We start from the raw sequence: 27,823 nt of genomic DNA on the forward strand, positions 1-27,823 counted from the left end.
CTGAAGAAAAGAGAGAGATTTTCCCTCATTTTTTAGAATTCTGTCTCATTAAGAAGAGCTGTCTGAACCTGGCACCCTGTCAGTTCCCTGCAGGACTGGAATATATTGTTTTGTTCAGCCTCTAATCAGTGAGTTTGCCTTTGGTTGTGTCTAAAGCCAAGGAGGAGCTGCTGTCTCCTTCCTCACCTGAAATGTTTTCCAGCAGCACTGGGAGCTCAGGCTGCTCTTCCCTGGCCCTGCGTTTCCAACAGGGCAAGGTTTGTGTGTGCTCTTCCCTTAGGCCAGATTCCTCCTGTAGGCAACTTCTGTCTGTGCAACCTGTGGGGGCTTTGGGATGGATGGAGAGAGACTCAAGGGAATCCAGAGGAGGCCAGGAAGGGACAGGAAGTGCTCCAAGGGCTAGGAGAACTGGGAATATTCAGCCTGGAGAAGAGAAGGCTTTGGAGAGCCCTAAGAGCCCTTTCCAGTGCCTAAAGGGGTTCCAAGAGAGCTGGAATGGGACTTGGGGGAAGAGCTTGAACAGTGACAGGACAAGGGCCAATGGCTTCCCACTGCCAGAGGGATGGGATTATTAGATGGGATATTGGGAAGAAATTCTTCCCTGTGAGGGTGGTGAGGCCCTGGCACAGGCTGCCTGGAGAAGCTGTGGCTGCCCCATCCCTGGAAGTGTCCAAGGCCAGGCTGGACAGAACTTGGAGCAAGCTGGCATAGTGGAAGGTGGGGACAGAAAGGATGCTTTTTCTCCCTTCTTTAAAAATTCACAAAAATGACTGGTTTTGCAAACAAACATTTTTCCACTCAAGACTTTCCCACCAACTTCATTAAACAGAGGTACATCACACTTGAGACACCTGTTAAACAAAATAGTACAGATACATTGTTTCCTGCTGGTGAGAAAAATGGTGCAAACCAAAATATTCTGCCCTTTACTTCTGCCATTAGAAACTCTCACACAAATTCATCTTCCTTTTAAGTTATTTTTGATACCCTCTCCCTTACATTTTAAAATTTCCAATAACTTCCTTGGGGGCAACTACACTTTCATTATACCCATTAGTATTGCAGCACAATAACATCACACCATCTTTTTCCATGGCTTGTATTAAATACAGTACAGAGAGATCAAATTACGGCCAGCCACATGCCTTTGGTAAAATTAAAAGTCTGGTGAGATCACATTTTCTTCAAACTCAGGAAGCCACATGTTGCACCCATGTCGTGTTTGAAGTTCAATTCTATACAAACCTCTTCTTCAAAGCAAAGTTAAACAGCTGTCACCCCACACAAAGGGCAATTTCTGAGCTGCTCCAGAAAAGAGATAAAAGGTTTGAACTTCAGAGAAGCTTTTCACATGCCTTGATCTCCATTAGAGTTGTGTTTCAGATGGGGTAGAAAGGCTAGTAAATATTCACAAAGCTACAAGTCAAAACAGTGATACCAGTGATGAACATTCTCAGTTTTTAAAAAACTTTCTGTAGTAACACATGTGGCTCATTTAAGCAACTGACGGTCTTCTCCTTTGAGGCGTTTTTTCCGGGGCTGTACAAAGTCATCATCCGAGTCATCAGTAAGTTCTGGATTATCTTTTTCACTCTGGCTGTTTGGCTGTACAGGGAATTTTCTATCAGGATAAAGGTTCCTTAGAAGATCTTCAAAGTAGGCTTCGAGTTTCATGCCAGCATCAGCCACTTCCGAATTGGGCTGTTGGGTGAATTAACAACATCAGTGCATCATGAAATAGCTTTGTACTTAGATGACATTAGGTCTTTTAGGTACAAACTACAAAAATCCATCACTCAGCAGCAAGAATAGCTATGGAGCACAGGGCCCCAAGTAGCACAAAACAGAGCGAGGGCAGATCTTCCAGCCAACAGCCCCCAATGATTTTTTTCTCTGACACACAAGTTGACCACAGAAGCCACTCACAAAAGCCACACTGCCTGGGTTCTCACAGCTACATAAAGGTTCTAAGAATTCTTAAATCTTGACAGGGGTGGGAGCTGGGGGACAGAGTTGTGCTGTGAAACACAGATATGCCCTCAGGGTATTAGAAACTTCTCTAGCTTACAGATCTTTTTAGTAACAGTGAAAATACTACTCAGTAGACAATGACTGTAACATGGAAGACTGAGCAGTCCTAAAGTCATCCATAGGCACCACAGCTATCAGATTCCTGAAGCAGAGATCACCAGTGTAGGAGTAATTCCTAGCTATTGAGGGTGACTGGATGAGAACCCCTCAGAGAAGCCTTTATATGCATTGTAATTCTCTCTCATTTTGTGGTCCACTCAGAACCTGCATCCCTATTTCACCACATGTTCCCTTATGTGCAGTGGGGGACAATAACAACTACTTGACATGCAACTTTGAATCATAAGAGAGCTCCCGGATGAAAATCACACTGAATTTAAGATCTGATGCAAGCAGGAGTAAACCAATTTTTAGATCATAATGCCCACCCCATTAACCTGAATGATAAAAAATTGTCCTTTTCTTTAGCTGCTGTCCTGCCATTCAGCTATGTTTGTTACCATCCTCCTCCTTTCTATGGCAAGATCTCCACTGCAGAGTTATCTCAGAACACAGCAGTGTCAAATCTGATCTGTTTTCACTGCAATCTCATCATCAAAGTAAGTTTAATACAATAAATTCTTTTGTTGTAAGTTCTACCCCCATCACAATTTTTCTGAAAGCAGGTAAGCCAACAAAACCTGATAAAGTATCAACTTTTCTGACCTCGTTAAATTCAGCACAGTTTTGGAAAATCAGTCTGAAATCAGCCACAAAATCTTCTGGCTTTGTGTAGAATGAATTGGTCACTTCAAGTCTTTTCTTGATAGTTGATAAGTCCATAGGCTTTTTGATTATTTTGTAGTAATCAGGGACCTAAGTGGAGAAAAAAAAAAAAGTCCAAAATGCAATGTTCATAATTTATTGTTTTATAAACCTTTAGATTTGTACATCTTCAAAGTACAACTCAAAGATAGAAGAATTGCACTTTTAACATACATGCAGACAGTTTCTGGATTAACAGTGATGTATGACAATTTGCTGGCTAAAATATACTCTTTCCAATGTCTATTTTAAAATCAAAGAGAAACACATAAAAAACCCCACTAACTCAATATCATAGAGTCAATGAGTTGGTTTGGACATTATTTTCAGGTCTAGTCAAACAAGCTGTTTTTTAAGTTTTATTCTCAAGACCACCATATGAAATAAGTCCTTTGAAATGGTGGCAAATTTCAGAGATACCAATGGTTTTCATATGCAAATTGTGGCTGTAGGATTAAGATTTTTTTTCTTTAGAAAGAATAAGAAAGTAAGTAAGAATGAAAACCACTTTCTCCTAACTAGATGTACATTTTTAATACCTGAATTTATTAACACGTGAACATAATATGAATAATCAGTTAATCTCATGTGATATTTCTTACTATTAAACTCTGCGGAATGTTCTTCAGAATTCTTATTCAAATGGAATAAAAGCTGCATAGGGACACAGTACTTTTTAATGAACTCTTTCCCCACTGACTTGTCTTGAAGAACATCTTTTCATCTGACCACAGTAGTAGCTGTTTGTATCCTTGGACTTCTAATTAATGCACCCAGGTACTGTTTACCATTTTAAACTGAAAATTTCAAGTCAATAAGAAATTGAGTTTCATATTAGTACTTTGGAGTACCTCAATTCCCAAAATCAGGTAATATTTAAAACCCCCAAATATATCCCAATTTATCTTCTCAGTGATGTAACTCAGGGTATGAAGTTAGCAGTGTTAGAATTTACTTTTTGTAACTATTTTTGAAGTATTAAGTGAAATCAGTTACTGTGGAATTTTACTTTTAAATCCCCTGCCAACCCAATGCTTCAACTTTTAACTTCCCCTTTCAGACAGTTTGAATAAAACTAAACATGTTTAATGCATTGAATGTCTGTGGAATTTCACTTACGATACTGGACTTTAGAATGCCATTAGAAATGTGGCAAATATGCTGCTGACATAAAACAGAAAGAAGTGAGGTACGTACTGTGGGAGAAACTGGATCTTGAAAGGCAGGACTCATTTCATGACAGTAGAGGTATAGCAGCAGTCTTTCACACTTCTGTGTCAAGAAAAATAGATACCCAAGTAATTCAGGAATCCTACACGGCTTACTCTAAAATCACAAACTACAGAAAATACAGAACTCAGTATTCCCCCTTTTTCTTTGTTTATACAAATATATCAAACTGGATCTTGAGCCTTGAAAGAGATTCTGAAAGTACTTCTTCGTGATTTTATGCTTGCTGATTCCTTATCAGAATCTTTATAGGGCTTTATAACTTCAATTTAATGCAAAATACAAATAGAACACATGTCAATAATGGTGTGACAGTCTGTCCTCCACACCCATACACTACTCTTGATGGGCAATATGATTTGTCCAAAGATAAGAACACCAGGTGGGAATTGCAGGAGGAACTGTCTGGATGCTTGCATAATTAATGCATTCCAGCGAGGGGGGAGTGGTGATGGCTGTGACTGATCTTGGTACACATGGGCCTGCAGAAGGGTAAAGAATGCTCCTGGAGACTGGGCCAGCTGAGCAAACTGATCTCCAGAGGCTGCAGAGCAGCTTCCAGGAGGATCCCACCCCAGCAGGGACAGCTGCAGGGTACAGCCAGCCCGAGGATGGGAACACTCAGTTTTGGACAGGTGAGTAACAGGTGGAGATAAAATCCTAAAGTAGCTCCATGTGTGCTTTGCAACTGTGCTTTCTGCAAACCTGCAAGTTTCCAGCTGAACCTGTGTTATAACCCTTCAGACCTGCTTGTATTATACACTGCATTGGCAATATTTAAATATCGTGTTAGCAATAAATCTCATCCTCATCATCCACGTAATCAGTGTCATACTGCTTGTACCTGACAGAGTCTTCTCTCTACTACTCTTCCATAAATTCTACATGTAGACTAAGACCCCAAAGAAAATACTAACTTCAACATATTTACACAAGTTGCCAACTGAAAACAGGTAAAATACTGACAAAAGTTTCTAACAGTTCAAGATTGCTTCAGCTTAGAAGTTTTAAATAATAATTTTATCCTTACCCTGCGGTCTATGGGTGCCAAACCCATGGTGTCTTCTGATTTTCTTTTTTCAGAGCTGTGAGCAGGTTTATCACAGTCATACTCAACTTCTGGCTTGGACAAATCCCGACAGAATGTACAAATCCACTCTCCACTAAAGAAGACAAGCAGACACATTAACTTCAGTGAGGGAGCACTCCTTTGCCAGAAGGCTTTCCACATATTTTTGGGTAAATTCCTCATCTGTGGGGTGGATTTTCTCTGCATCTCTGTTGCTTTCTTAGTGGTACAAAAGGCTGTGACAGCTGGCAAAAAAGGTATACTACAACTTTGTTTCCTTTTAGTGGCACTGGTGTCATTAACGGTGTCCTAACAGAAACACAGACAGATGGCCTCTACCTTTGTCAGTGCTGATTTTTTTCACTTGAGCTCACAGGATTTAAGGATAGCACTATGGAGAGCCCTGTACAACCTGTACAACCTGTAGAACTACAGAGAGACTGAAGGAGTCATATGGGCTGAAAAGAAGGAAAAGTGTTAGCATTAGATACTGAGAACAACAAACCCTCTACAAGCTTTATCTACAGCATATTACTAATCTACAGAGATTACCGTAGACAAGATTCTTTGTAAAACTGAAAATATTTCACTCTGTAAAGCTTTCAGATGTTCATGATTTTACCAGTTTGTATAAGACAATACTGGAGATTTAAAGGTCAGTATAAGATTATAAAATAATTAGTTCTGCAAGCTATGTCCACTGATTGTTGAACACAATTTATGAACTTGAAACTTTAGAAAACACTACGAAGAGTCTATGTTTTCAATATAGTTTCTACAGAAAAAAGAAACCTGCAAGCCTGCAGATAACCACCAGAGGGCTGAATTGTCACACAATAGACAGAATCCAGCACTAACCAGTTATGAGATCAACTGCATGTATTCACCCAGAGGCATTTTATTAGAAACAGTGTCTTTATAAACGGAAAACTGTTTATGCAGCACCCTTTACTTCATTTCAATAGTAAGGCAGAAGACTTCACAAATTTCAAAAGAAATTCTTACTGTTTTCTATTCTGAGTGATCTGAAGATTTTCACCATCTGCCAGTTTTAGCATGCAGTAGTGAATGGTGGCATCTTGCTTCAAGAAGTTTTTCTTACTACTGTCTTAACTTATGACAGTGTCACCTGCGTGCCTGGACTAGCCTTACAGAAATTATGTGGCAGATACGCAAAAAATTGATACAGGCCCTGACCTAAAAATCTAGGTGATACAAGAAAACAAGGAACAAATTAGATAGAGGAACGATGCATTAAAATATCCAAGAATCAGAAAGAATGTGGTAGGTTGGAATGAAGGAAGAAAAAAGATGTCATGGCCTGACGAATCTATGTGGGAACATAGTTTTAAACTGAAAGAAGGTAGATTCAGACTGGATACAAGGAAAAAGTTTTTTACAGTGAGAACTGTGGAACACTGGCACAGGTTGCCCAGAGAGGTGGTGGATGCCCTGTCCCAGGAAACATTCAATTGAATGGGGCTCTGAGCAACCTGACGTAGTTGAAGATGTCCCTGAGCATTGCAGCGGGGTTCAAATCAGAGGGCCTTTAAAGGTCCCTTCCAACCCAAAACACCCTGTGACTCTATGAACCTAAGAAAATGCTCTACCCACCCGAAACAGGAACAAAAAGCAACCATGAAAGCAGCAGACTGACACAAAAATAACAAAATTATTATGTGTGTTTGAAGGAAGCAATGCTAAGAGACTGAAGGTTTTTTGGCAGACTTACAGCTGGGAAAAAAAAAAAAAAAAAAAAAGGCAAGCAAGCCCAGAGAGAAGAGAACAAAAATCTGATACATCAGAAGTCAGGAGGAAACTTCAGCTAAGTGTGCTCTGGATCCCAGGAACACAATGCAGTTGTAGTAATACACACTTTTACAGATCTGAACACCTCATATCAAAGTGGCTTTTGGCTCCCTTGCCCCCAGACATCATTACCTCAGTTTCCACTGAATGATCCAGTAAAAATGAAGCATTTTAAAGACTTGTTATTGACTATTTAATTTTAGTGGAAACCAAGTCTTGTAATGCATAGTTATCTACCTGCTTCAAGATTACTTTTTGATTCCTTGCCAGAAAGAATATTCATTAAAAAAGTGCTTACTGTAACCTTACTGTGTTTTCCTTATGGCATAAAGCTATAACATAGCATTGTTTTAACAACAAAAAAAACAAAAAGGGATTTGAAGTTTCAAGAAGTTTAAAAGAAAGAGATACTTCCACAAGTATACATGTTCAGAGGAGCACAGATATATCAACGTGCTAATCTAAGTTATTGTCCAAATGCTTTACGCCAGTAAACTATGCTGATATTTAATCAGAAAACCCAATATTTATAAAAGCATTAACCAACGAGCATGTTATGACCCATGTTTTTATCCTTTAATGCAAACAAGCTTATTGCATGACATTTCTAAGCTGGGGCATTGCAAAATGTCGTTTATTTTCATCAAAGACACTAATTCCAGAAGCAAACGCTGGTAATGCTTATAACAATAATCTATTTAAGACTCTGTTTTGAAAGGCAAGAAACTGAGCAATGGTTTTGGAACAGCCAATCAAGAAAGCTTAATGCTTGTTTCAACACTGAGATGTTATAAAAGATGTCAGTCACCACACATCCCATGCTTGGAGTGTAGCCATGTTTAGCACTGAAGTAATCTATTTAATACTATAGTAATTCAGATTTTTCCTGTAGACATTTCTCCTTTTTTTTTTTTTTTTTTTTTTTTGTTTTAATCATTATTATTAAGAAACTATTTTTAGTCACCCTTAAAACATTTTATGACGGATTGGTAATTCTGTGTTCCAGTTTAATAACACACGCCCTAAATGTGATCTTGTTTAATTGTCAAATAAGAATTTTACTAGATTTTGTAAAAAAATAGACAATTAAGCTGAAGTGTCATGAAAATTCAGATTTTCTCCAACTAGTAAAACTCCTGGATACAAGACTTTAAAAAAGACACCCCTCTTTCTCCGAGACCGAAACTTCTTATCCTGGGTTTCACGACACAAGTCTAATGTCTTCTAGTGCAATTTTAGATGGAATTGAAAGAGTCAATTACCTTGGAAAGCTCATCAGTGTAGGGACATGACAAGAAAGATGGAATACTTTGGGGCACTTCTCACAGCAAAGGAGCTTCCCTCCATTTTGACATACAGCACACCAATCTTCATTGGGATCGTCCTCTTTTCTGCCCTCACCAGCATGGGAGGATCCCATCCATCCTGTTTTCCCAGGGAATGTGTTCTGCAGTACCCCTGGCTGGTCATCTGTGCTGTCTGGTGCATCTGTTCTTAGCATAGCTTCATCAGAAGTGGAATTGTGATTGGTATCCAGGAGCAAGGAAGTAAGTATGGACTGCAGGAAGAAACAAAGGAAGTCAGATGACAGTATTTATGTGAATTTACATGACCCTAACAACGTGCAAATTGACCTGAATAACAGATTTACATGCCAGCAGCCATACAACTTGCAACATACATGCAGGAATTACTAACACACTATGGCACAGGGAAATGAACACAAGAAATTAGCTATGAAAGGCTATTAACTGCTCCACCAATAAAAAACCTAATCTCTGACGGCCCAAAAATCTAGTTCCTTGTTTATGGATATTCCTGGAAACACATCCTGGCAGCACCTGAAAATTTCATCTCTGCAAGCTATTTCTGGATTTCCCAGGTTTTCAATGGATAAAAGCAGTCTGATCACACCAGTTAAATTAATTAGCAGTAGGGCTAGTTTGATTTTGAATTTCACCTCTTCCTTTTATGTAGTTTTCTAGTTTTCCCCTGGAACAGCTCCCGACAGAATATGAGTAAATTATTTTAGTCCCCGTAAATACAAAATAACCCAAATGAGAAAGGAGAACTTTCTAGCTGTAAATATTACATTCCGAGGCTGGGATTCCTCCTCCATCTCTTGCTTCACTACAACAATTGGGAAATCAAAGTTCTCGTTTGATTCACTTGACTCCTGTTTAATTCTGATTGGTTCCAACATAACAACAGGGACTTTGTGTGTAGAATCAGCTCCTGGTGGCCTGCTGGAGGAGCCAGAACTGTAGGTGACAGAAAAGGCAGGGAAAAAAAAAGGAAATTAGGAGTCAGAACTGGACACCTTTTGTACACTGATGCTTTCCATGATCTCAGGATGTTAATCTGATTTGTTTCTTTGAATCCTGAGTAGTATTCCCCTTACGGAATGCAACACTCAGGTTTATTTCTTTTGATGTATACTGAAAAAGCATTACCAAATGGGAAAATTTTAATGGTGCAGCCCCAAAACTAGAGAATTACTCATGGCTTGACCCATTAGTGCAAAATTTACCAATAATCTCGGTCTCTTTCAGGTTATACACAAAAAAGCACCTCCACTGAACATTGTAAACCGAATACAGCAGATAAAACACATATTTACATTATTTTGGAACACATTCTTAGAGCCTTGCAGCTCTACCAAAACTTGGACCCTACTTTTAGAACTAGATCTTTTTTCATGTATTTAGTCTTTAACAGGATGAGAGTGGACAATCAAACTTCAAAATACCTGCATATCTTTTTAAAGAAAAATGAAGAATTTAAATTTAACAAAATGAATTCAAGCAGCAGCATATCAAATCACATTTTTAAATGCAAGTAAAAACTCTTCAAACAACCATTTAAACTGTTCATTTAAACTGTTCATAAGAGTCCTTCAGAGAATTTACCATGTAAATGGAATAGAGCAAAAGGTATTTCAGATTAAAAACCACCTGCATTTCCAACTCAAGTAGGATGAATGTCATCTGATTTTTCTCTGCATGAAAAATTAATCTCATGTCAGATGTACGCTCTAATTTTTTGCAACGCATTAACGGAGCTGCACTCTTCAAACAACACTGTGTAAATATATTTGTTCATTAATATTCCATCAGTAAGGGATAAAAACATTTGTGTAGACTCTCAGTAGATATCTAGTGCTCACTTAACTGTGTTGCAGCAGAAAATTCTTAGTAACCCTATTTGTAACATCAGTTCCTTAAATCTGAAGTAATTTATAGTTCCACGAGGGCTTTCAATACGCAGCTTTTTCCTTTAGTGGATTTTTCTGAACTTAAACCCTCATTTATAAATGGTATTCTTTTAATAACACCAACCTAGCCATCATTTACAGAATCAATACATCTTTAGATGTTCTATTAATACAAATGAAATTACTGCTTTCAGAATGCAAAGAGTGCTGTAACAACCATCAGGCCCGACCTGTTAACAGAGAAGGGGAGACAAATCGACATCTTTATGCACTAAAGAGAGAAGAGGCTGAGGCATGTTCTGTGGAGGTGGAAGTTACATTTTCCCCTCTCACACTCTTTCCTTACCTCTCTCTGCTCCCAACACTGGAGGCACTGGGTGAACGAATGGGAGGGTGTACGTTTGTCACACTGATTCCTCCTAGGACAGAACGATCAGATTAGAACAGAACACAGGTCTGCGCCAAGTCTGAGATACGACTCAGAGAAGTACACGCAAGTCCTGGGGAAATTTTCTCCTGTAGTGCAAAATATTCCATTTAACCCATTTCCATGAAAGGATGAGAGGCATGAGATAACAGAGGGAAAGAGAGGACTAAGGAAAGGGCCATTACATGCAAGCAGGCGATGGGTGAGTACCTTTGCCTGGCTGACCTCTCCACCTGATCACTGCAGGCTGTTTTGTCTTACTAAATTCAAGCAGATCTCTCAGAACTGCCAGGAAACTTTGAGGTGGCGAGCAGGAAGAGGTCTGGGGTGCAGAGAGCTGAAAGCCTTGTGAAGCAGATTGCTGAGCAGCAGCCCTGAGAAGCCTGAGTGGGCTGTTTGTGCTGCCTGTGAAGGCTGCCCGCCGTCTTTGCTATCCCGCTGGAATGTGGGACCGCTGCACGAGTGCTCGCTGGGAATTCCCGCTCACACAGCCTTCCCACAGCTCAGGTCAGAAAATGGGAGCAAGGAACAGCTGCTGTGGGCCACCAGCATGGTGACAGGATTCCCCTGGATCCTCCAGGTCCACCACACTCAGCCACCCATGACAGTAACTCCTCTGGTCATCGTGTGTCAGTGCTGCACTACCCACCCAAGGAACATTTGTAGCCTGCTGTTACATCCTATCTCACTTTCTCAAATACATGTCTCTTACCACAGCTGCTAGGTCTTAATCTGGTGTACACCTGAGAGTGTCACTTTCCTATGGATTTCTATCCATTTTGATAAAATCTACCCTTTTTTTCCCCTCCCTGTTTTTAAGATCTGGATACTTTTGATCACAATGCTAAAATATTATCTCAACTCTACCTCCTACTATGTTTTGTACAACTTTGCCTTAATTTCCTTAATTCTCATCTTTAATATAAAGAATTAATTCTGATGTAAGTGTTAACATTGCCACACTAGATTTTTCAATTGCACCACTTATATAGAAAATTGCATCACATTCAATTACCTGAGAGGCCTGGTGACGGTACCGAGGAATTTGGTGACTGCACAGTCCTGTTTGAAGGGGGTTTTGGCTGATTCTGCTCTACAATGCCATCCTTCCTTATAGCATTATCCAGTGTGATGTTTCCTGAACAATCAATCTAAAAGGTGGGGAAGCAAAGGGAAGCAGTTAGTGTTAGGAAGGGAAAACCCCCCACCCCAAAAACAACAAAAGATCAAACAAAAGGAAAAAGCCTCTGCCGTGCTGTTATTTTGAAAGCGAAGACAAAAATGCATTTCACCGAAGTTTACCCATCCAAAAAGTGAGATGGTTACTTTAAAACATATCATCTTGCTTTCCCTAAAAAGAAAATGAAATAGCCAAATCCAGACAGTGATTATTTTAAGAGCAGATAATTCTGTAAGTGACAGTTTTTCTCCACAGGCTACAGAGAAGGCTTAAATCAAACAGGGAGTTTTCACACATCGAAGTAAGTTTATCTCCACACCTTCTTTGGACATGTTCATATTAAATACTCTTGAAAAGAAAACATGCTATACACAAACTACCCCTTAATCCATTGGTGTTTAACAGGACTGGAAGAAACTCACAGGAATCTGAATACCATCTGTCCCACACACCTTCTGGACAGGAGCCATGCATACTGACTCAAAATGGAAACAGCAAACCAACATTTATTCTTTCCACCATGGCTCAAACCAGAGAACTGAACTTTATTCTAGTGGCTCCCAATGCAGCATTCTAACTTTCTGTAAAAATTACACAATCTGGTTTGATAAGGAGGAATGACTTTTTGAAATGTTTGCTTTCTTTCAGTATGTAAGAAAATATTTGATAATGTGCATCCAAAGTGGATGCAACAGCTTTGGCAAGGTCAGCACATTTACAATGATTTGGGCCATGTACCTTAAAAGCATAAACTCAATTACACACAAGTAGAAGAGTCCATAATACTGTGCAGAGAAATAAATACGCTAAGATGTCTCACAGACTCAGTAGTTTTATGACCATGTTGTGTAGCTCCCCCTTGAAATCTGACAGATACTGTGATTCTGTAGTCTATGTACTCCATTTTAATAAAGAGAACACCCAGTATATAGGTAAAAACAAAGCAAAGATAGGAGATAACAGCAAGCTATGACTAGGAAAGCATGACACTTCAGATTTCTATGAAACTTGGACCACAAAAAACAGGTTAGGCAGTTATGTGGAAAAATAAAGTCACCTGACTAAAACTCACTAACTCCCATGTGGACTTGGAGCAAACATGTACCACTGAGAAGAAACTATAAAAGAGAAGCTTAGAAGGCTAAGAAATTATGATCTTACCATGCTCTATCACCAGCTCAAAGGCATGTTAGAGAATATATGAAGAAAAGATATAAGGAATATATCCAGTATGCTGACCATTATTACCTACCCAAGACTGCTCTTTCAATAAGTTAAAAATAGATTTTAAAAATTTTAAAAATCTACCAGAAATCTACCAGCAGCAAACCACTGCTATCTATGGACACTGGTAAACAAACTAAGCTAACACATTTTTGTAAGGACCATTATGGGGCTGCAGAAAAAAATGCAGCATACAAATAAGTCAAATTACAACTACAACTTAAAGTCCCTTTTTTCTTAGTCGTCCTAACAGCTGTCACCCAAAACAGTTCTGAGTATTTCCAGCAACACGCAGGCAACTCTGCATTGTTTGTTTCCTAGATCTGTCTCATTTTGACAAACAGAATTCCAGTCTAAAAGATTTCTATTTCTCACAAACATTAAGACTTAAAAACAGAATCCATAAAACATTGCCTCTACGTTACACTTACATCAGGGAGAGATGGCAGATTATAGGAGCTACCCACGGGGGAACTCAGATCTATCACAGGGGGACCATAATTCTTCCCGTCACACCCCGCAGCACTGGTGACTGTGGGGCTGGATGGAGTCGATGTTGTGCTGCTTGCAGTCGAAGGGGTGGTTGAAGTTTGTCCACTACTGATCTGCCACTAAAAACAAGAGACCATAATCCACAATTCAGCATTTTTTTTCTTTGCAACAGTTCACATCTACTGAATATACACTGGCAAAACCAGCAGCTTAGTTCCAGAAGCTGAATTCAAACATAAAATCCTGCTTTACTCTGAAGTTGTCTCATTTGAAGAACCAGTCTCACAAGACAATGGAAGATGACACATGGTTGAAAACTATGAATAGAAGAAATTAATGCAAATTCTTAAATTCAAAGCCATACCTCAGCGTTAAGTATCTATTAATATTTCATGCTGCATTGACAGTGTTGTGGAAGAAATGTAACAGTTTTTGTGAAGTAAAAGCATTACAGGTAATAGGCTGAATGTACAGCTGCTCCCAGTGCTTCACCAAATAAATGGCTACAGTGTCACCTGGATGCCTTGAAGTCTTTGACGATGTGCTTCCCTTAACAACATAAAGTCATTAAGAATTTGAAATGCTGACTGGATCTCCATCCACATACACATTTAACACCATGATATGAAGTGCACAGTCAAGACAGACCAAATTTCTTTCTCATTTAAATGTATGCAGTTTTCAGTGACTTTAATGGAATTTCCTGGCAACTGCAGACAAAACCTGACTCTGCTCAATTCCCTTCTAGTCAGCCATTCTATTTACTGGCCTCTAGTTTCAGACAGACATCACTGAATAATGAGGAATCTTGAAAGAAAGGCTTGTAGACAGGCCAGTCTTCTTTTCAGAGACAGAACAGAAGTGACTTACTTTTTATTCTCACAAGTTCTCCTAGATATTGTACAGCTTTCATCCATTTAGTTGAAATTAGTTCTCTGACATCATAAGCATTGCAAACATAACTGGTATTACACCATTTTTCAGGTCACATATTTGTTCAATTCTTTCCTGCTTCCCCGCACCCAGCAATTTGTGTAATAATACACTTTTTAATAAAGATGAGCATTCCCAAACATCCAGAACACATATGATGTGTTTGCTTTTGCCTCAGTTCAGCTGCTGATCAGCTGGGCATTGATCAGTCTCAGCAGAGGTCCCACAATTGTGGACTCCTTCCTCCCCTCACCTGTAAGAGTTCAGATTTGCCATACTCTGGGAACCATGGAAGCTCTAGCTTTTTAGTCAAGGTTTTACCTGGTTCCTGGTGAAGTCACTATCATCAAGCTAAACTGGGATTTTCTGATTTGTCTCCTCACTGACTGCAATGTGCAGATTCTGGCCATGCTAAGTTTTGCACAAGTGGTGAGAAACCACAGCAAGAGCAAGTAAGAGAATGAAACACCTACACAACACTTGCAGTGTTCCCTAATGCTTCAGCTGCTTAGAACTGTCAAAATGAAAGCAACTTGACAGTCACCTCATTAAGAAAACTATGGGTATCTTGTCATAGAAAACACTGCAGTCTGTTTTAATTGAAAAGCACTTTAGAGGTACAGTATAAAATATGATACAAGGCACATTTGATGTTTAATTTCTAAATGGAGAATGAAAAGGGAACAACCCTCTACCTGTTTCATAGCTTGCTGCGCCAAGAATGCCATTTGCAATGGGTTGGGCTTTACTGCTGGCCTTGGTAGGTTCTGATTTTGGGGAAATCTCATCTGTTGTGCAGGAAGAGCTGAACCATTGGGCTTGGAACTATGATTCTGAAAATGAATCAAGCGCGGAGGTGCCTGTATAAAAACAATAAGAAGAGTTCTGCAAGTAAGCTGAGATCTGCTCTATATTTCACACATTTTTTACTAAATAGTCCTTTTAAACTTCTGAAACGTCTCATAAATTATATGCAAACAAATAGTACCACACCATTTAGCTGAATGATCAAATGCACTGAATTTCAATGTTAAAACCTAGTAGACAGTTTTGATTTTATTTTAATATATGAAGAGACATAACAAGAACCAGTGAGTGTTTCCAACTTTGAAAGATATGGGAGAGAATCATTGGATATTATGCAAAATAGATGTAGCAAAAAAAAATTAGTGAAGTTAACTTTTTGATACTTGACAAAACCACAAAAATGTGCTAAGCTCTGTATATGGATGGATACAATAAGATCTTATTTTTTTTAAGAATAAATACAGGCTGCGTACTACCACGCATTTTGCAAGGCAAGTTTAAAATGCCCATTCATTTCTCAGTAAAGAAAACGTCCTCTAAACCATCTACAAAGCCATGTGCTGAAGATGAAGATATCTTAAATTATGTATCTAGATTTATCTTCTTTCCTTTTTTTCCTATTTTACTTTACTTTCTCCTTCAGTGCCATGGGAAAAAGAGACTCAGAAAACAGTCCTAACTTACCTGATGAGAAGCAGGAGGTTGTTGCATGGCTCCTGGCATTCTTGGGTTTGGTACAACTGCTGGTCCTGCCCTGCGTTGAGCTTGCTGTCTCTGAGCCATGACCTGCTGCTGCATGTGCTGGAGGCGGAGCTGAGCTAAGCTGATCTGTGTTGGGAACTTGGAGAGCTGGTTGGGAGGTAAGCTGCCTGGTGGCTGTAAGTTTGGTTCCATCACAGGGCTCTTGGGCATATGTGGTGGAGTTTCCTTGTCTTCAACTACCAAAGAACCTATTTTAACCAAAATAAATAAAATCAATACCGAAGTGTGGCAGTTAGCAGGAATGCCGTCACACTGTCAGCAACATGCAGTCTGACTAGAACTCAAACCATTTCTGAAGTAACTTGTTTCTTCACTCAAAACTCTTTATTTTATTTTTCTTCACTGGTTCTTATATCCAGCTTATGTACAGAAATTTAACATGTCTGATCATAAAACAAAATGGCCTAAAGGCTGTGATTTCTGAAACTAGATAGATAAACATGATTTGGTTTTATCAATCACTTAAACTTTCACAAGAATCCCAGTGCTGGTCTATACAGGTGCTATTTCTATTGTAGCACTCTTCAGAATGTAAGGGACTGTATTTCAGAAGTTCATTAAATAAACATACATAAGAAAAAGAGCCCACCAAACACAGGAAAAAGCTCATGACAAACATCTCAACTGAGCAGCAGTTCAGAGTTACCACCACACAACCTGACAGCTGGTTTCTGGAAATGTGTTTCCCTTTCAATTCCTGTCTCTAAAAAAATTATTTATAAAGAAGGAACTTGGAGAATTTCCTTGCAACCATCCAGTGTCCCCATGTCTGGGAAAAGGAGCTCAGTTTGCCTTAAAGAACTGCCATAACACTTTCTTCCTCTGATATCGTAGAGAATCATACATTTGCACTTCCGTACACAGAGAGAGCACTTTCTGATGAACAGCAGAAAATATCCCACAGATATCTCACAAAGCCTTCTGCACACGACATAAAAACAAAAATGCCCACCAAGATAACAGTGGAGAGAGAAAGGAAGCACAATAGTCAAAATCCTGAAAGACCTCTAAAACCTTTAAGCCCTCCCGCTAAGGTGTTGAGTTCTTAGGGCGCTTATCATCATGGCTGAAAGCTGTCCCATGGGAAAGGACCTGGGAGCGCTGGTTGACAGCAGGAACCCTTTCTTTGGACATGAAATGGGATTAAAAACTGTGTTCCCTGTTCCAGAAGCTGGAAGTTAGAAGTATTGACCAGAAAACTGAAAGCTGCCTTTTTTCACCATCACTTATACCATTCAAACAAGGTAAATTTGTCAATACTTTATCATAGTATTAATAAATAATACTTTTCCCCATGCATTGCACTTTGAATGTTTTTCACAGTTAGGGAAATACATTTAACAGAGTAAATGAAGAAATGAATAGCACAGAGGCTATCATCACAAAAAGAAAGCTGCTTTCAAAATAGGATCAAGACAGCAAAGGGCTAATAAAAATTTATCATACCTAGATTGAAAATATTCTGAGCCCAGAAGCTAGGATCACAGTGGAACTGGATGGTATTGTTAGTTACTGGGGAAGGATCACACCTTGCTCGGAGGAGATACCGTAGTCGATATGTAATCTAGAACAAGAACAAAAACGGGGTTTTTTTCCTCTGGGGCCAGAGCCATGTATCTGAACAGCAAAGAAAAACAACCCAAAACACACACACAGCCCCCCACACCAAACAAAGCAACCAATCAAAAAAACCCACCAACAAAACTCCCCTGAACAAGCCCCTAGAGAATTGAGGTTAAAGATACAGAAACTTGTCCAAGCTACAAATAAAGAGCTATTTTTAATATCTTTCCCTTATTCCTAAAGTAGTTTTAAAAGAAGTTAACTACACCCTAAACAAAACTAACAATTCTTCCCTGTAGAAATACATATCCTTCTAAAAACTTGGCCGTTATATTCAATGACTTTAACTACTTGCAAGTGAAGTTCAGATTTACATAATCATTGATGTTTTTTTCCCCATAAATCTATTTTAGCCCATTCATTTTTCTTTCTCAGTAGGCCATTCATTTGGCAACAAGTACAATCACAGGGAATTTTCTTTTGTACTAAATTTTAAGTTTTCTTCGGACAGCCAAAGAGCAGATTTTTATAAAATGTCTTTGAAAACTCAGATTCACAGTTATTTCCAGATTTTTCCAATGCCTTGCTTCCAAAGAACTGGACTGTGATTACACAAGAGAATATTCTACAAAACGCTCACAATTTATTTAGTTCCTAGGAAGAAAATGTTGTCTTGCAGTTGTTTCACTAGAAATGTCAGGAACTGATATACCAAAATATAACATGCGCTAATTTTAGAATCACACATAGCAGATCCTGAAAAAAAACTTAGGGAGTTCAACCATTGGTTTTTTTGAGTGATAGATTATTTCCTGGAAAATAAATATACTCAGTGAAATCATCTTAATTGTTTAAAATTATAGACGTTTGGCTTTTTTTTTTTTTTTCCCCCAGAGGAATTTTTTAAGAGCTTCTAGTGTACAAGGTTTTTTTTTCAATTTTAGGCAGGTCAGTTTAGGACCATACTCATTTAGCGTGACTCAAGATTTTTAAATGACCATGGAAAAACTTTTAAGTCCTTTATTACTATTTTGGATAGAGATTTCCCTAGGATTTTTGTGTGCACTACCAGAACGTAGTGTACATCAAGCAGATGACAGCACAAAAATTCTAGACTTTTGCCCTGTTACCAGTACTGGTCACACGCAGTTCCTGTCATAGTTTGCTCCATTATTTTCCTACTATTGTGCACACACGTGCATTGTAGATAAAATCCTGACTGGTTACCTTGTGTTGGTAGTAGTGAAAAGTACAGCCTGAGAGTACAGCCCCCAAGCTCTAATGCTGCCTTTAAGTCTGATGGGCATTCCTTCGCCCTTCCTGGATATGCTGGAGACGAAGTCTCACATGCTCCTCTACGCAAAGCTGCTTGGAAATGGATTTTTCCAAATGCCCACAGATAGGTTATCTACTGAACTCCCAAGCAGCCAACTTTCTAAAGCTCAATCTGTCCTTTTGAAAAATACTTTTCATTTGCTGAGGCTTTCTGGGCTAGATGGTCCTTTCTTTCAGCTGCCTAATGTTTATATGATTAAGATGCCTGAAACTCAACTTGTTTTCTTACTCACGTAGCAGAGTCTTGGTGGCAACATTAAGCAATTATAAACAACATGACTCAGTTTGACGTCTTTTTTCTCTATTCAATTAAAAAAAAAATATGACTGGCTGAGGCAGTACAAGGCAGACCAAATGAATTTAACTATTTGAAGTTGATAAAAACAAGTAATATTCTGCTATAGCCTGCAGTATCAATAACAGGTATTGAAAAAAAAAAGAAAAAAAACACCACCAAAAACCAGCAGCAAACCCAAACCAAATACCCTGGCTCTCAACTAACCAATGAGAAAATGAAGAAAAAAATCTTTGTGAACCACTTTATAGGAACTGAAAAAAAAAAGGCATCTAGCATCTTTTCTCAACATTGCCCCAGATTTCTGCCATCAGGCAAGTGTAATCTAGTAACCATTGGAGGAATCAAGGTAAGTTTTTGGGCTTTTTTTTCCTTTCAGAGTTGCTAGGATTTCTCTTCATCATGAACAGTCTGCTTAGTGAGACAATGTGCACTCAGATCTTTAGGGTCATTATAGCAATGAAATATTTAGCTTTGTAATTGCTTGTAAGGACAAACAAAAACCTTAGTTTAATTTTTGATTTTGAAAGACTTTCAGTGGGAGATGAACCTGACAGAACAAAGACATACAATAACATTTACATTAAAATGCTAGATACCAGATATTGATCACAATTGTATATTATATACAAATACTGTTTTTCATGAGCTCAGACACTGTAGCAAGTATTGTAAAGAAGCACAATGATGATGTAAGACACAGAACATTTTTTCCCAGTGTTTCATGGCTTCATGGTTTTCAATCAAGAGAAAGGGAGCTGTTCCTACTTCTGCAGATCTACAGTAGTTCTATGGTATTGTAACAGGACAGAAGCACGGCCAAGAGAGCTAAATTAATAGAAACACTCTGTATTTATGTTTAAGAGAAAACCACAAAAACTATATATAAATATTCCAACGAGTAGATAATCATTAAAGATTCTAATAGCCTAGTACCCCTGACAAGCACGTGCATGCATATCTGACTTAACTCTAGTCTCTAGGTGAATGGAGAGCCTCTTCCTGACCTTACCAAGCGTTTACTGTACAACAGCGCTGTGCTGCTCCCACTGGAAACTGCCCATTTGGAAAAATTCATGACGTGTTCCAGCTGTTTAGAGAGACCTGCCACTTCCTGTTGTTGCTGCAGGAGTTTCATCCTGTGCTCTTTTGCCAGAGTCTGCAAGCAGAAAAGCAGTTCCAGTCAAAAGGTTCAATTTGCAGTCAAAAGGCATAGCTTTCATACTGGTAACTCACAATGATCAAGTGGTTTCTTAGCTCCTCGAAAAAGGCCCCCTGATGCAGCTACCAAACAGAAGTCAGTACACATTTACTCAAGATATCAGGACTTTCTGTGCCAATAACACATTTTTACATATATTTATATATATATATGTATGTGTGTGCCTCTCTACACACACACACACTTTTTCAAACCCAACTGGAGATAATATTTTTCCAGGTAGCCAGTCTAGACAATTCTCTCCTGTGATTTGCTACTGGATTACTGAATTTATGAAAAATTTTCATAAAACACTTTTCATGCATGATGTGTAGAATTATGAATTGCAGAAGCATGGAGAAAGAAACTAGTCACCCCTCAAAAACCAAACTTTCCTCCGCCAAAAACCCCACTTGCTCAAATAGATGTCCCTGTATAGGATATCTCTCCACTTTGGAATCATGATAGGACATACACAGGGGACTAATGCTAGAAATTTACTTTAATGTGAATACATAAAAGAAAAAAAAAATATTAAGACTGAAACTTTTCATTCTTATGATAGAAATGAAATTACCTCCAACTGATGCAGCAGAGCTTTTCCCTTTTTATTTATTTCTACCATCAGTGTAAATATGGCAACTTTAATATCCTGTTCCACCTGCTTTTGATTCTGATTCACTTCAAGAATTCTGTAAGTAGACAGTATAGAAAATAATGTTCTTTAGCTCATAAACCCATGCTCTAAACAATATTAAAAAGAGAATCTGTTGCTTAGATTAGCACTTAATGCACCAATTAATACATGTACCATCAGATAGTTATAGTCAGGAAAATCACTGGGAGAAATAGAGCAAGTAAGAGTGACCAATGATAAAATTTATTAACTGGTGGTAAAACTCTAATGTCGTAACTCTGACATCTGTCACTGATAAAAAATTAAATGCTCTTTGTAATTGAAATTGTTGATTTTCAGAGTTCCAGCACTTTTCTGGCATAGTCCATGCCAACCAAAACTGCTTAAGTCTAATTTCCATCTAAGGTAGATTTGTCACTAATTTAGCCATTTCAACAACAGTGCTCAAACTCATAACAGCAAAGCCTAATGTTACATTGGGGAAACCTCTACTGCAAAGGTGAAGGAAAAGTTCAAGTCACACTTGGCATCCCCGACTGTGCTAAATCTCCCTGGGTATTGCTGCCCCTGAACGCTGCTGAAGGAGAAGCCACAAGATTGCATTTTACAGATTCATTTTTCTCCTAGATTTGTAATACCCAGTGAATGGAGCCCCAAGTATAAAAGTACTACATAAATCTTCAAATACATGTCACAAACATTATGAAAACATGAGTCACAACCTTTCATTTTCTAAGAGGGATCTACCCTAAGAAAATTAATCTGCTAATGGTAAGGAAGCATTTAAGACTGTCTTCTGCAGTCTTTATTGCATAAGTTGTTTTGTTGCACCCAAGGAATTGCTGACCATTAAGTCCGCAGGCTGAGCAGAAGAATTACCTAACACAACCAAGCATTAATGAACAGGCAACAGTCACTACAGTGAACTTTAGAATTCCTCTTTCTGGAAGAATAAAAGCAGAGAAGTACAAAATACACTACTTTAAACATTTCAAGAAACTACTGTATATGTGAAGTTGCCTTCTGTCAGTTTTAACTTCATAATCTGATACAAACCTGTTATGGATCTGCTTCCCTGTATATTTTATGTACTTAGTCTTCTCCATCAATTTGGTGATTAGTGTCTCAATAATAACTTTTTGGTTTTGAAAAGCTTCTTCTATAAACTGGTACCTGTAGTAAAAAGCAGTGAGGATTTACACATGTAAAAGTGTGACATACTTGCTAAAAAGCAGAGTGACTTACAATGTAATATTTCTTTAATTAAGAAAGGGGATGCTCAAATCTGAAATTTAACTGTCATTATGGAAGCATATGTCAGTAAATGCTCATACATTTCCTTTACAGTATATTTAATTTTATAGTCCATTTCCTGTCACACTGGGGGAAGAATTTACGATTTTCTTAAATACAAAAGGATATTGTGTGACCATAGCTGAATTTTAGCAAAAGAAAAATTAATGTTTTGAGGTACGTCACTTTGAATGTGAAAATGCATGTAAACCATTACTTCATGCAAGACAAGGATGCAGAAATGGAGGAGATTCCTGAATTGGTAGAAGCTGGCAACATTTTAAATCAAGGAACCAAAATCTTTAACAATCTGGGGAAAAAAAAGAAGTGGTACTTTATAAAAGGGCTATAAATCCTGAGAAAAGGAGAATAAAAGAGGAAGACTGCAACTCTACAAAAGCAAGGTTTAGCCTGTTCCAAGGATCAACAGCAGCCAACACTTCTTCACCTGGTCAGGTGAAGCTCTTAGGGTGGTTGCATCAGGTATAGCAAGCATATTAATATTTAACCAGAGGATATCTGTCCCAAAACACTACTGTATGTGTTAACCAGCAAGATTTTTGCCCTGCACTCAGAAGTTGAATATAATTCTGCTTTTCAGCTTCAGTGACCAGTAAGAGAAGATCAAAAGAACAGCAGCACAAAGATCTGAGTGTTATACTGTTGTCCAAGTACAGTATTAGCCAAACTGTAGGTTAACTCTTCCTTTGAAAGGGCTCTTCACAGAAAAAAAATCCCCATTTGCTCCATTCTGAAACTGTTTGGTAATGTTGTTATATAATCTTGTTGAAGGACAAACAGAGAAGTTACATGTAAGTGTACAGTTGCATAACACAGCCCCTGTGTTTTCTGAGGACTCTCTGAAGAGCTGCATAGCAACAAATTCTAACCAAATAGGTTGACTGTAAAAAAGGTCTTGTGCTTAAGTCACCAGATTAACAACTGGAAGAATTCGATTTTATTCTAAATACAACACACACTCATCAGTCGCATTCTTTGGGATACAATCTCTGGTTTTTTGTGAGTTTCATGTCTGAGCAGAAAATTTTAGTTTGCACTTTTTCCACCTGACTGTGTTCCATGCAGCTGTGTTCCATGCAGCTAGATCTACAATCTACTCCTGTAAGTGAGATGGATAAAACTTTGCTTTGATACCTGTGCTCTTTGTGCTCTAGTAACTGACAGTCTCGGCAGGTCAACTTGTCACAGGTTTCACAATACAACTTCAGCTGCTCCTTTTTATGGTAAGGGCAGAACACTGGTCGCTGGCTGGTCACACCAACTGCCTCTGTGGAACAAAGCAAGATGTTAGTACAGTCTACTGAACTTGTTCAAGATTTGCATCCTCCTGTTTTTCCTTAGATGTACGAGTATCGGGTCACTCACTGCAACAGCCATAAGCTCAAACTGCAACGTCTCACTCCTGCAGCAAGCATGAGGCTAGCACCCTCTCTAATGGAAAATGTCTAGAGCCTATTTTAACATAATCTCTTATGGCTCACACAACTATTTACAAAAGGAGTAGCCAGTACTGTTGCGGCTGCAAAAGACATTGCACAATCAGCAAGCTCCTTTCTTAAATGGAGATGAGGAGGTGGTGACTTAATTCATGCTCTGTCTTCTTTCTCAGCTGACCTGGTGGAAAGGGGTTTGAGGATATCAAGACATGGGCATTTAAAGTGTAGAACATATAGGATGTAATAACCAGGAGATACGAACGTCCGTTCAGGACCCCGTTCTTAATGGGTAAGAGGTCTCACTTCAGTTTCTACTGCACTAATATCAAAGGGTGCAGGAAACATCACCAGATCACAGAAATCTATTTCTTTAAACAATTTAACTGACAAAGCCTGATTTCCTAAGAGTTAGGCTGGACACTGAATTCATAAGGATTATACAGCCTGCAATGAAAACGGGCTTCACACTGCAGCCCAACCTTCACTGCAGATCGATGAGGCCTCTTTTCAATACCTATTCATTTACTTATTTTCAAGAGATCTGGAAGTAGTTTGGTTTTTTTTTTCCAGGTCTGTATCCTTCAGTCAAAATTCTTTCCAACTCACCAACAAACTGCCTCCCAAAGAGGCCTGAGTGCACTGAGACCATTCCTACATCCAAGCCATGCACTGCCTAACAGTCCATCAGCCACTTCCATCCAGTTTTGTCCTCTCTTGAAAGTACACTCAGTAATCACTTTGGATTAACCATGTGTGAAAGTGGGACACAGAATACAGCGTGTATCTTCAAAGTATCATGGTGGAAGTTACCCTTTGAGCAAGAGATTACCTCATAATACTATATAAGGTGGAATGAAAATAAATATCTATTCTAATACGTATATTTAAAATAACATGGACAACTGCTAAAAATCATATTTAAATTTATATATTTACAAGAAAAGTCATGCAAGTCCAATGGATGTATTGGAACCAGTAGAATGCTTGTCAGCATCCTAGAATGTTTATTATTCTCCTACAATGACACTAAAAAAGACAAGACACAGTGGGGAAAAAACTGAAACAAAATAAGTTCTCAGTGAATAGAAATACCTTTTCTACCACAGAGGAGTCAAGAATTCTCAGAGAGGCTGAACTGTACAACACATAAGGCCCAAATGGATAAAGACCTGAACAACTGGAACTCATCTGAATGCTTTGAAGCAGGAGGCTTGGACTAGGATCTCCTGAGGTCCCTTCTAGCCCAAATTATCCTAGATCCTACTGAGGAAAAATGCCCCAATTCATAACATACTGCCCTTACGTTTCTAAGGCAAAACATTTCAAGCTCAGAATATACTTATCTAAAACATTAATTTTGGCTGGCTTTTTATCAGAATACTGAAAAAATATAATCAATTAGTGCTCCTTTTCCTGCTGTATACAAAAATAAAACTAATGTTTAATTTGTTAGACCTCTAGTAAAACTAGAGGAGCCAAATGCCTAAAAAAGTATTTTCTGCAGCTGTTCTCTAAAGTCTAGACAATAATTTGCATTCAATCCATGTAAAAGATAAAATCTATGTGCATTTATTGTTTTAAAACATATTAAATTTAAAAAAAGAAAACCTGTACAGCTATTTAGCTTACCCAAGACAAAAAACTGACAGAAAACCAGCTTTCAATTTACCACTTTTTTAAAAAAGTGTGTTGTTCCAACATAATTTTCCAATGCAGACACATACTCTTTGTGAAATTATAAATATGTTACCTGGAGATACTTCCTCTTTCTGCCTCACAGTATGATCCTTTGTGAATTTAACCCTCTGGTGAGCTCTGATGCAGGTCTTGCACAACCACTCTACACATTCCACACAAAACCCATGAGCTTCTGCATTGTCTTCACAGCTTGTGCAGACCTGACAAGAGGAAGAAAAGGTAGCTGTTAAAATAAGTTTGGAATATACACACAGGTTACTTTTCATACATCATCAGTGCACTTTCATAGTCTTCTGAAAACAGTGAAATGAGAACGGAAAACTGCCTGAGGTACAGGAGGAGCATTATAAATAACAGCACAGAAGTAATTGAATGTGACTTTTCAAAGAAACAGGTCATTTTGTCAGTGTTACCCTAAAATCTTTGCCTGACGTGATAAAAGTCAGACCACTACTTTCTGCCATTCCCTGCACACTTTGAAGCCATACAATGTTTACTGTCCACAAGATGCTGTTGTCAAATATATACTAACGACAGAACACAAAGCAGCACTACTCTGATTTTAGAAGCCTCCTTCAGTTCACGCTGAAGCTTTAATTTTAGCTTCTGGTCACCTGCTTGGTTTCAGGAAGCACACACCATACTGAGCAGCAAGGTTCCTCTCAAGAACCTTAGCACCACCTCTTAGAAGACAGTATTCCAGTTAAGTTTGTCAAAAAAGCTACCCCAGAACAGATTTGCAGCCAATGCATTAGAATGTTCAAACTGTGGCCTGAGGCTATTTGGACTATACAAAACAGACCTAGGAAAAAAATAAAAAAAAAAAGGAAGGAAAACAAGTATGTCAGCAGACCAAAACCTCTCTTCACAGAGTAAATACATACACAAGAAAAAATTGCTACAGTACCACAATCTGAACAACAGGTTGAAAAATCTGAATGATGGACAGCACCATTTCACATGTTCATACCATCACTTCCTTTTTACCCCTCCTTTACAATGCCTCTGTAGTCCTGCCTTTAATGGGGTTTTGGTAGTAAAAAAAAGTGAACATGCTTTTGCAGATCCTCATCTAGATAACCACCAGCCATTGCTGGCAGTGTTCAGCACTGCTGCCAACCAAAGCCTCAATCTGTCTGAAGATTGCTACATCCTACAGATCACAGTGACAGATTTCTGCTCGCAGGAGCAACAAGGAGAAAATGTGAGGTCTTAGTTTTGTTTTCAGTTTGATTAAAAAAACTCAACCAAATGACTTCTGTACCCACACACGGTAAATATAGATTAAGCTAAAGAGGAAGGAAATATTTATATCTTATGCAGATAAAATATATATACATAGAACTATGTTCCAGTTTCCCCTTTCAGGAAAGAGAGGAAAATTAGCACAAAACTCGCCTTAGGCCAGATAGCAAGTTACTGACAGAACTGGAATTTGAACATGAGTTCCAGATTCCCAATGTTGTGTTTATTCTTCTGGATCATGTTACCTCTCAAAGCAAGTATCTTCTGAGAAATGAAGTTACAATACAAGGGCTGTTGACCCCTCTTGTTGTCACTTGGAGATAGATGCAATTTCTTTTCGTTAAAGGTGACCCGCAAAGGAGAAAAAATTGGGCTTGTGCCCCTTTTTCCGTTTCTTTTGAAAAATGAGACCTCGTTTTTCCTTTTCTTCCCCTTCTTCTCTTAAAAATAAAAATTCTTATTCCTATCCAGACCAGTAGATTAGGGAGAAATACCAGGACATCATTAAAAAAGTCTAGAAAATGGAAATAAAGCAATTATTTCCATTAGCAAAGGAAGTGAACTGAAATCAGGAAATTGAAAATTTTGACATTCTGTTCTGATTTCAGCTGGGGTAGAGCGGGGGTTTTCTTCAGTAGCTAGCACAGAGCTGTGGTTTCAGATTTAGTAAGAAAATAATGATAGCAACAACCAGAACATCAGCATGTTAAGCAGTGCTTATACAAACTCAAGGACTTTTGAACTTCCCATGCTCTCTGCCAGTCAGGACATGCACAAGGAGGGAGTGTAGCCAGGACAGCTGACCTGAACTTCCCACAGGGCTATTTCACAGCACAGAATATCATGCTCAGCATATAAATTGTGGGGAGTTGGGTGGGAGGCACCAATCTCTGCTCAGGGACAGGCTGGGCATCAGTCAGTGGGTGGTGAGCAAATTCCTCCCTCCCTCTCTCGTTACTACTACTATTATAATTATTTAATATTTCTTTATTTCATTTATTAAACTCTCCTTAGTCCAACCTACACTTTTACCTTTTTCCCCCCTGATCCTCCTACCCATCCCATTGGAGGTGAGGTGGGGAGGGTGGGAGGAAGTAAATGGAAAGGGGGAAGTAAA

The 27,823-nt window shown here is 38.6% G+C and overlaps 1 protein-coding gene and 1 long non-coding RNA gene across 5 annotated transcripts in view; one reads left to right on the forward strand and one right to left on the reverse strand.

Moving 5' to 3' along the window:
- Nucleotides 1-802: 802 nt before the first annotated feature.
- Nucleotides 803-27,823, reverse strand: part of TRIM24 (tripartite motif containing 24) — a 55,142-nt gene continuing 28,121 nt past the window's right edge. For all 3 annotated transcript variants that reach the window (XM_040061317.2, XM_040061318.2, XM_040061319.2), the window contains exons 3-19: nucleotides 25,514-25,661; nucleotides 23,462-23,594; nucleotides 22,070-22,186; nucleotides 20,954-21,068; nucleotides 20,188-20,334; nucleotides 17,429-17,546; nucleotides 15,905-16,170; nucleotides 15,109-15,273; nucleotides 13,420-13,599; nucleotides 11,600-11,735; nucleotides 10,504-10,576; nucleotides 9,036-9,204; nucleotides 8,206-8,501; nucleotides 5,096-5,228; nucleotides 4,033-4,107; nucleotides 2,737-2,886; nucleotides 803-1,701 (exon numbers count right to left, since the gene is read on the reverse strand). In XM_040061317.2, the coding sequence (XP_039917251.1) occupies nucleotides 1,492-1,701; nucleotides 2,737-2,886; nucleotides 4,033-4,107; nucleotides 5,096-5,228; nucleotides 8,206-8,501; nucleotides 9,036-9,204; nucleotides 10,504-10,576; nucleotides 11,600-11,735; nucleotides 13,420-13,599; nucleotides 15,109-15,273; nucleotides 15,905-16,170; nucleotides 17,429-17,546; nucleotides 20,188-20,334; nucleotides 20,954-21,068; nucleotides 22,070-22,186; nucleotides 23,462-23,594; nucleotides 25,514-25,661 (2,631 nt within the window). In that variant the 3' untranslated portion in view covers nucleotides 803-1,491. The remainder of the gene's footprint in view (nucleotides 1,702-2,736; nucleotides 2,887-4,032; nucleotides 4,108-5,095; nucleotides 5,229-8,205; nucleotides 8,502-9,035; nucleotides 9,205-10,503; nucleotides 10,577-11,599; nucleotides 11,736-13,419; nucleotides 13,600-15,108; nucleotides 15,274-15,904; nucleotides 16,171-17,428; nucleotides 17,547-20,187; nucleotides 20,335-20,953; nucleotides 21,069-22,069; nucleotides 22,187-23,461; nucleotides 23,595-25,513; nucleotides 25,662-27,823) is intronic.
- Nucleotides 15,213-27,823, forward strand: part of LOC120751447 (uncharacterized) — a 29,497-nt gene continuing 16,886 nt past the window's right edge. For both annotated transcript variants that reach the window (XR_009207764.1, XR_005700438.1), the window contains exons 1-2: nucleotides 15,213-15,304; nucleotides 15,864-16,080. This is a non-coding gene — a long non-coding RNA (uncharacterized LOC120751447). The remainder of the gene's footprint in view (nucleotides 15,305-15,863; nucleotides 16,081-27,823) is intronic.

Source organism: Hirundo rustica, chromosome 4, assembly GCF_015227805.2.
Source record: "Hirundo rustica isolate bHirRus1 chromosome 4, bHirRus1.pri.v3, whole genome shotgun sequence".
In the NCBI taxonomy this organism is placed as follows: domain Eukaryota; kingdom Metazoa; phylum Chordata; class Aves; order Passeriformes; family Hirundinidae; genus Hirundo; species Hirundo rustica.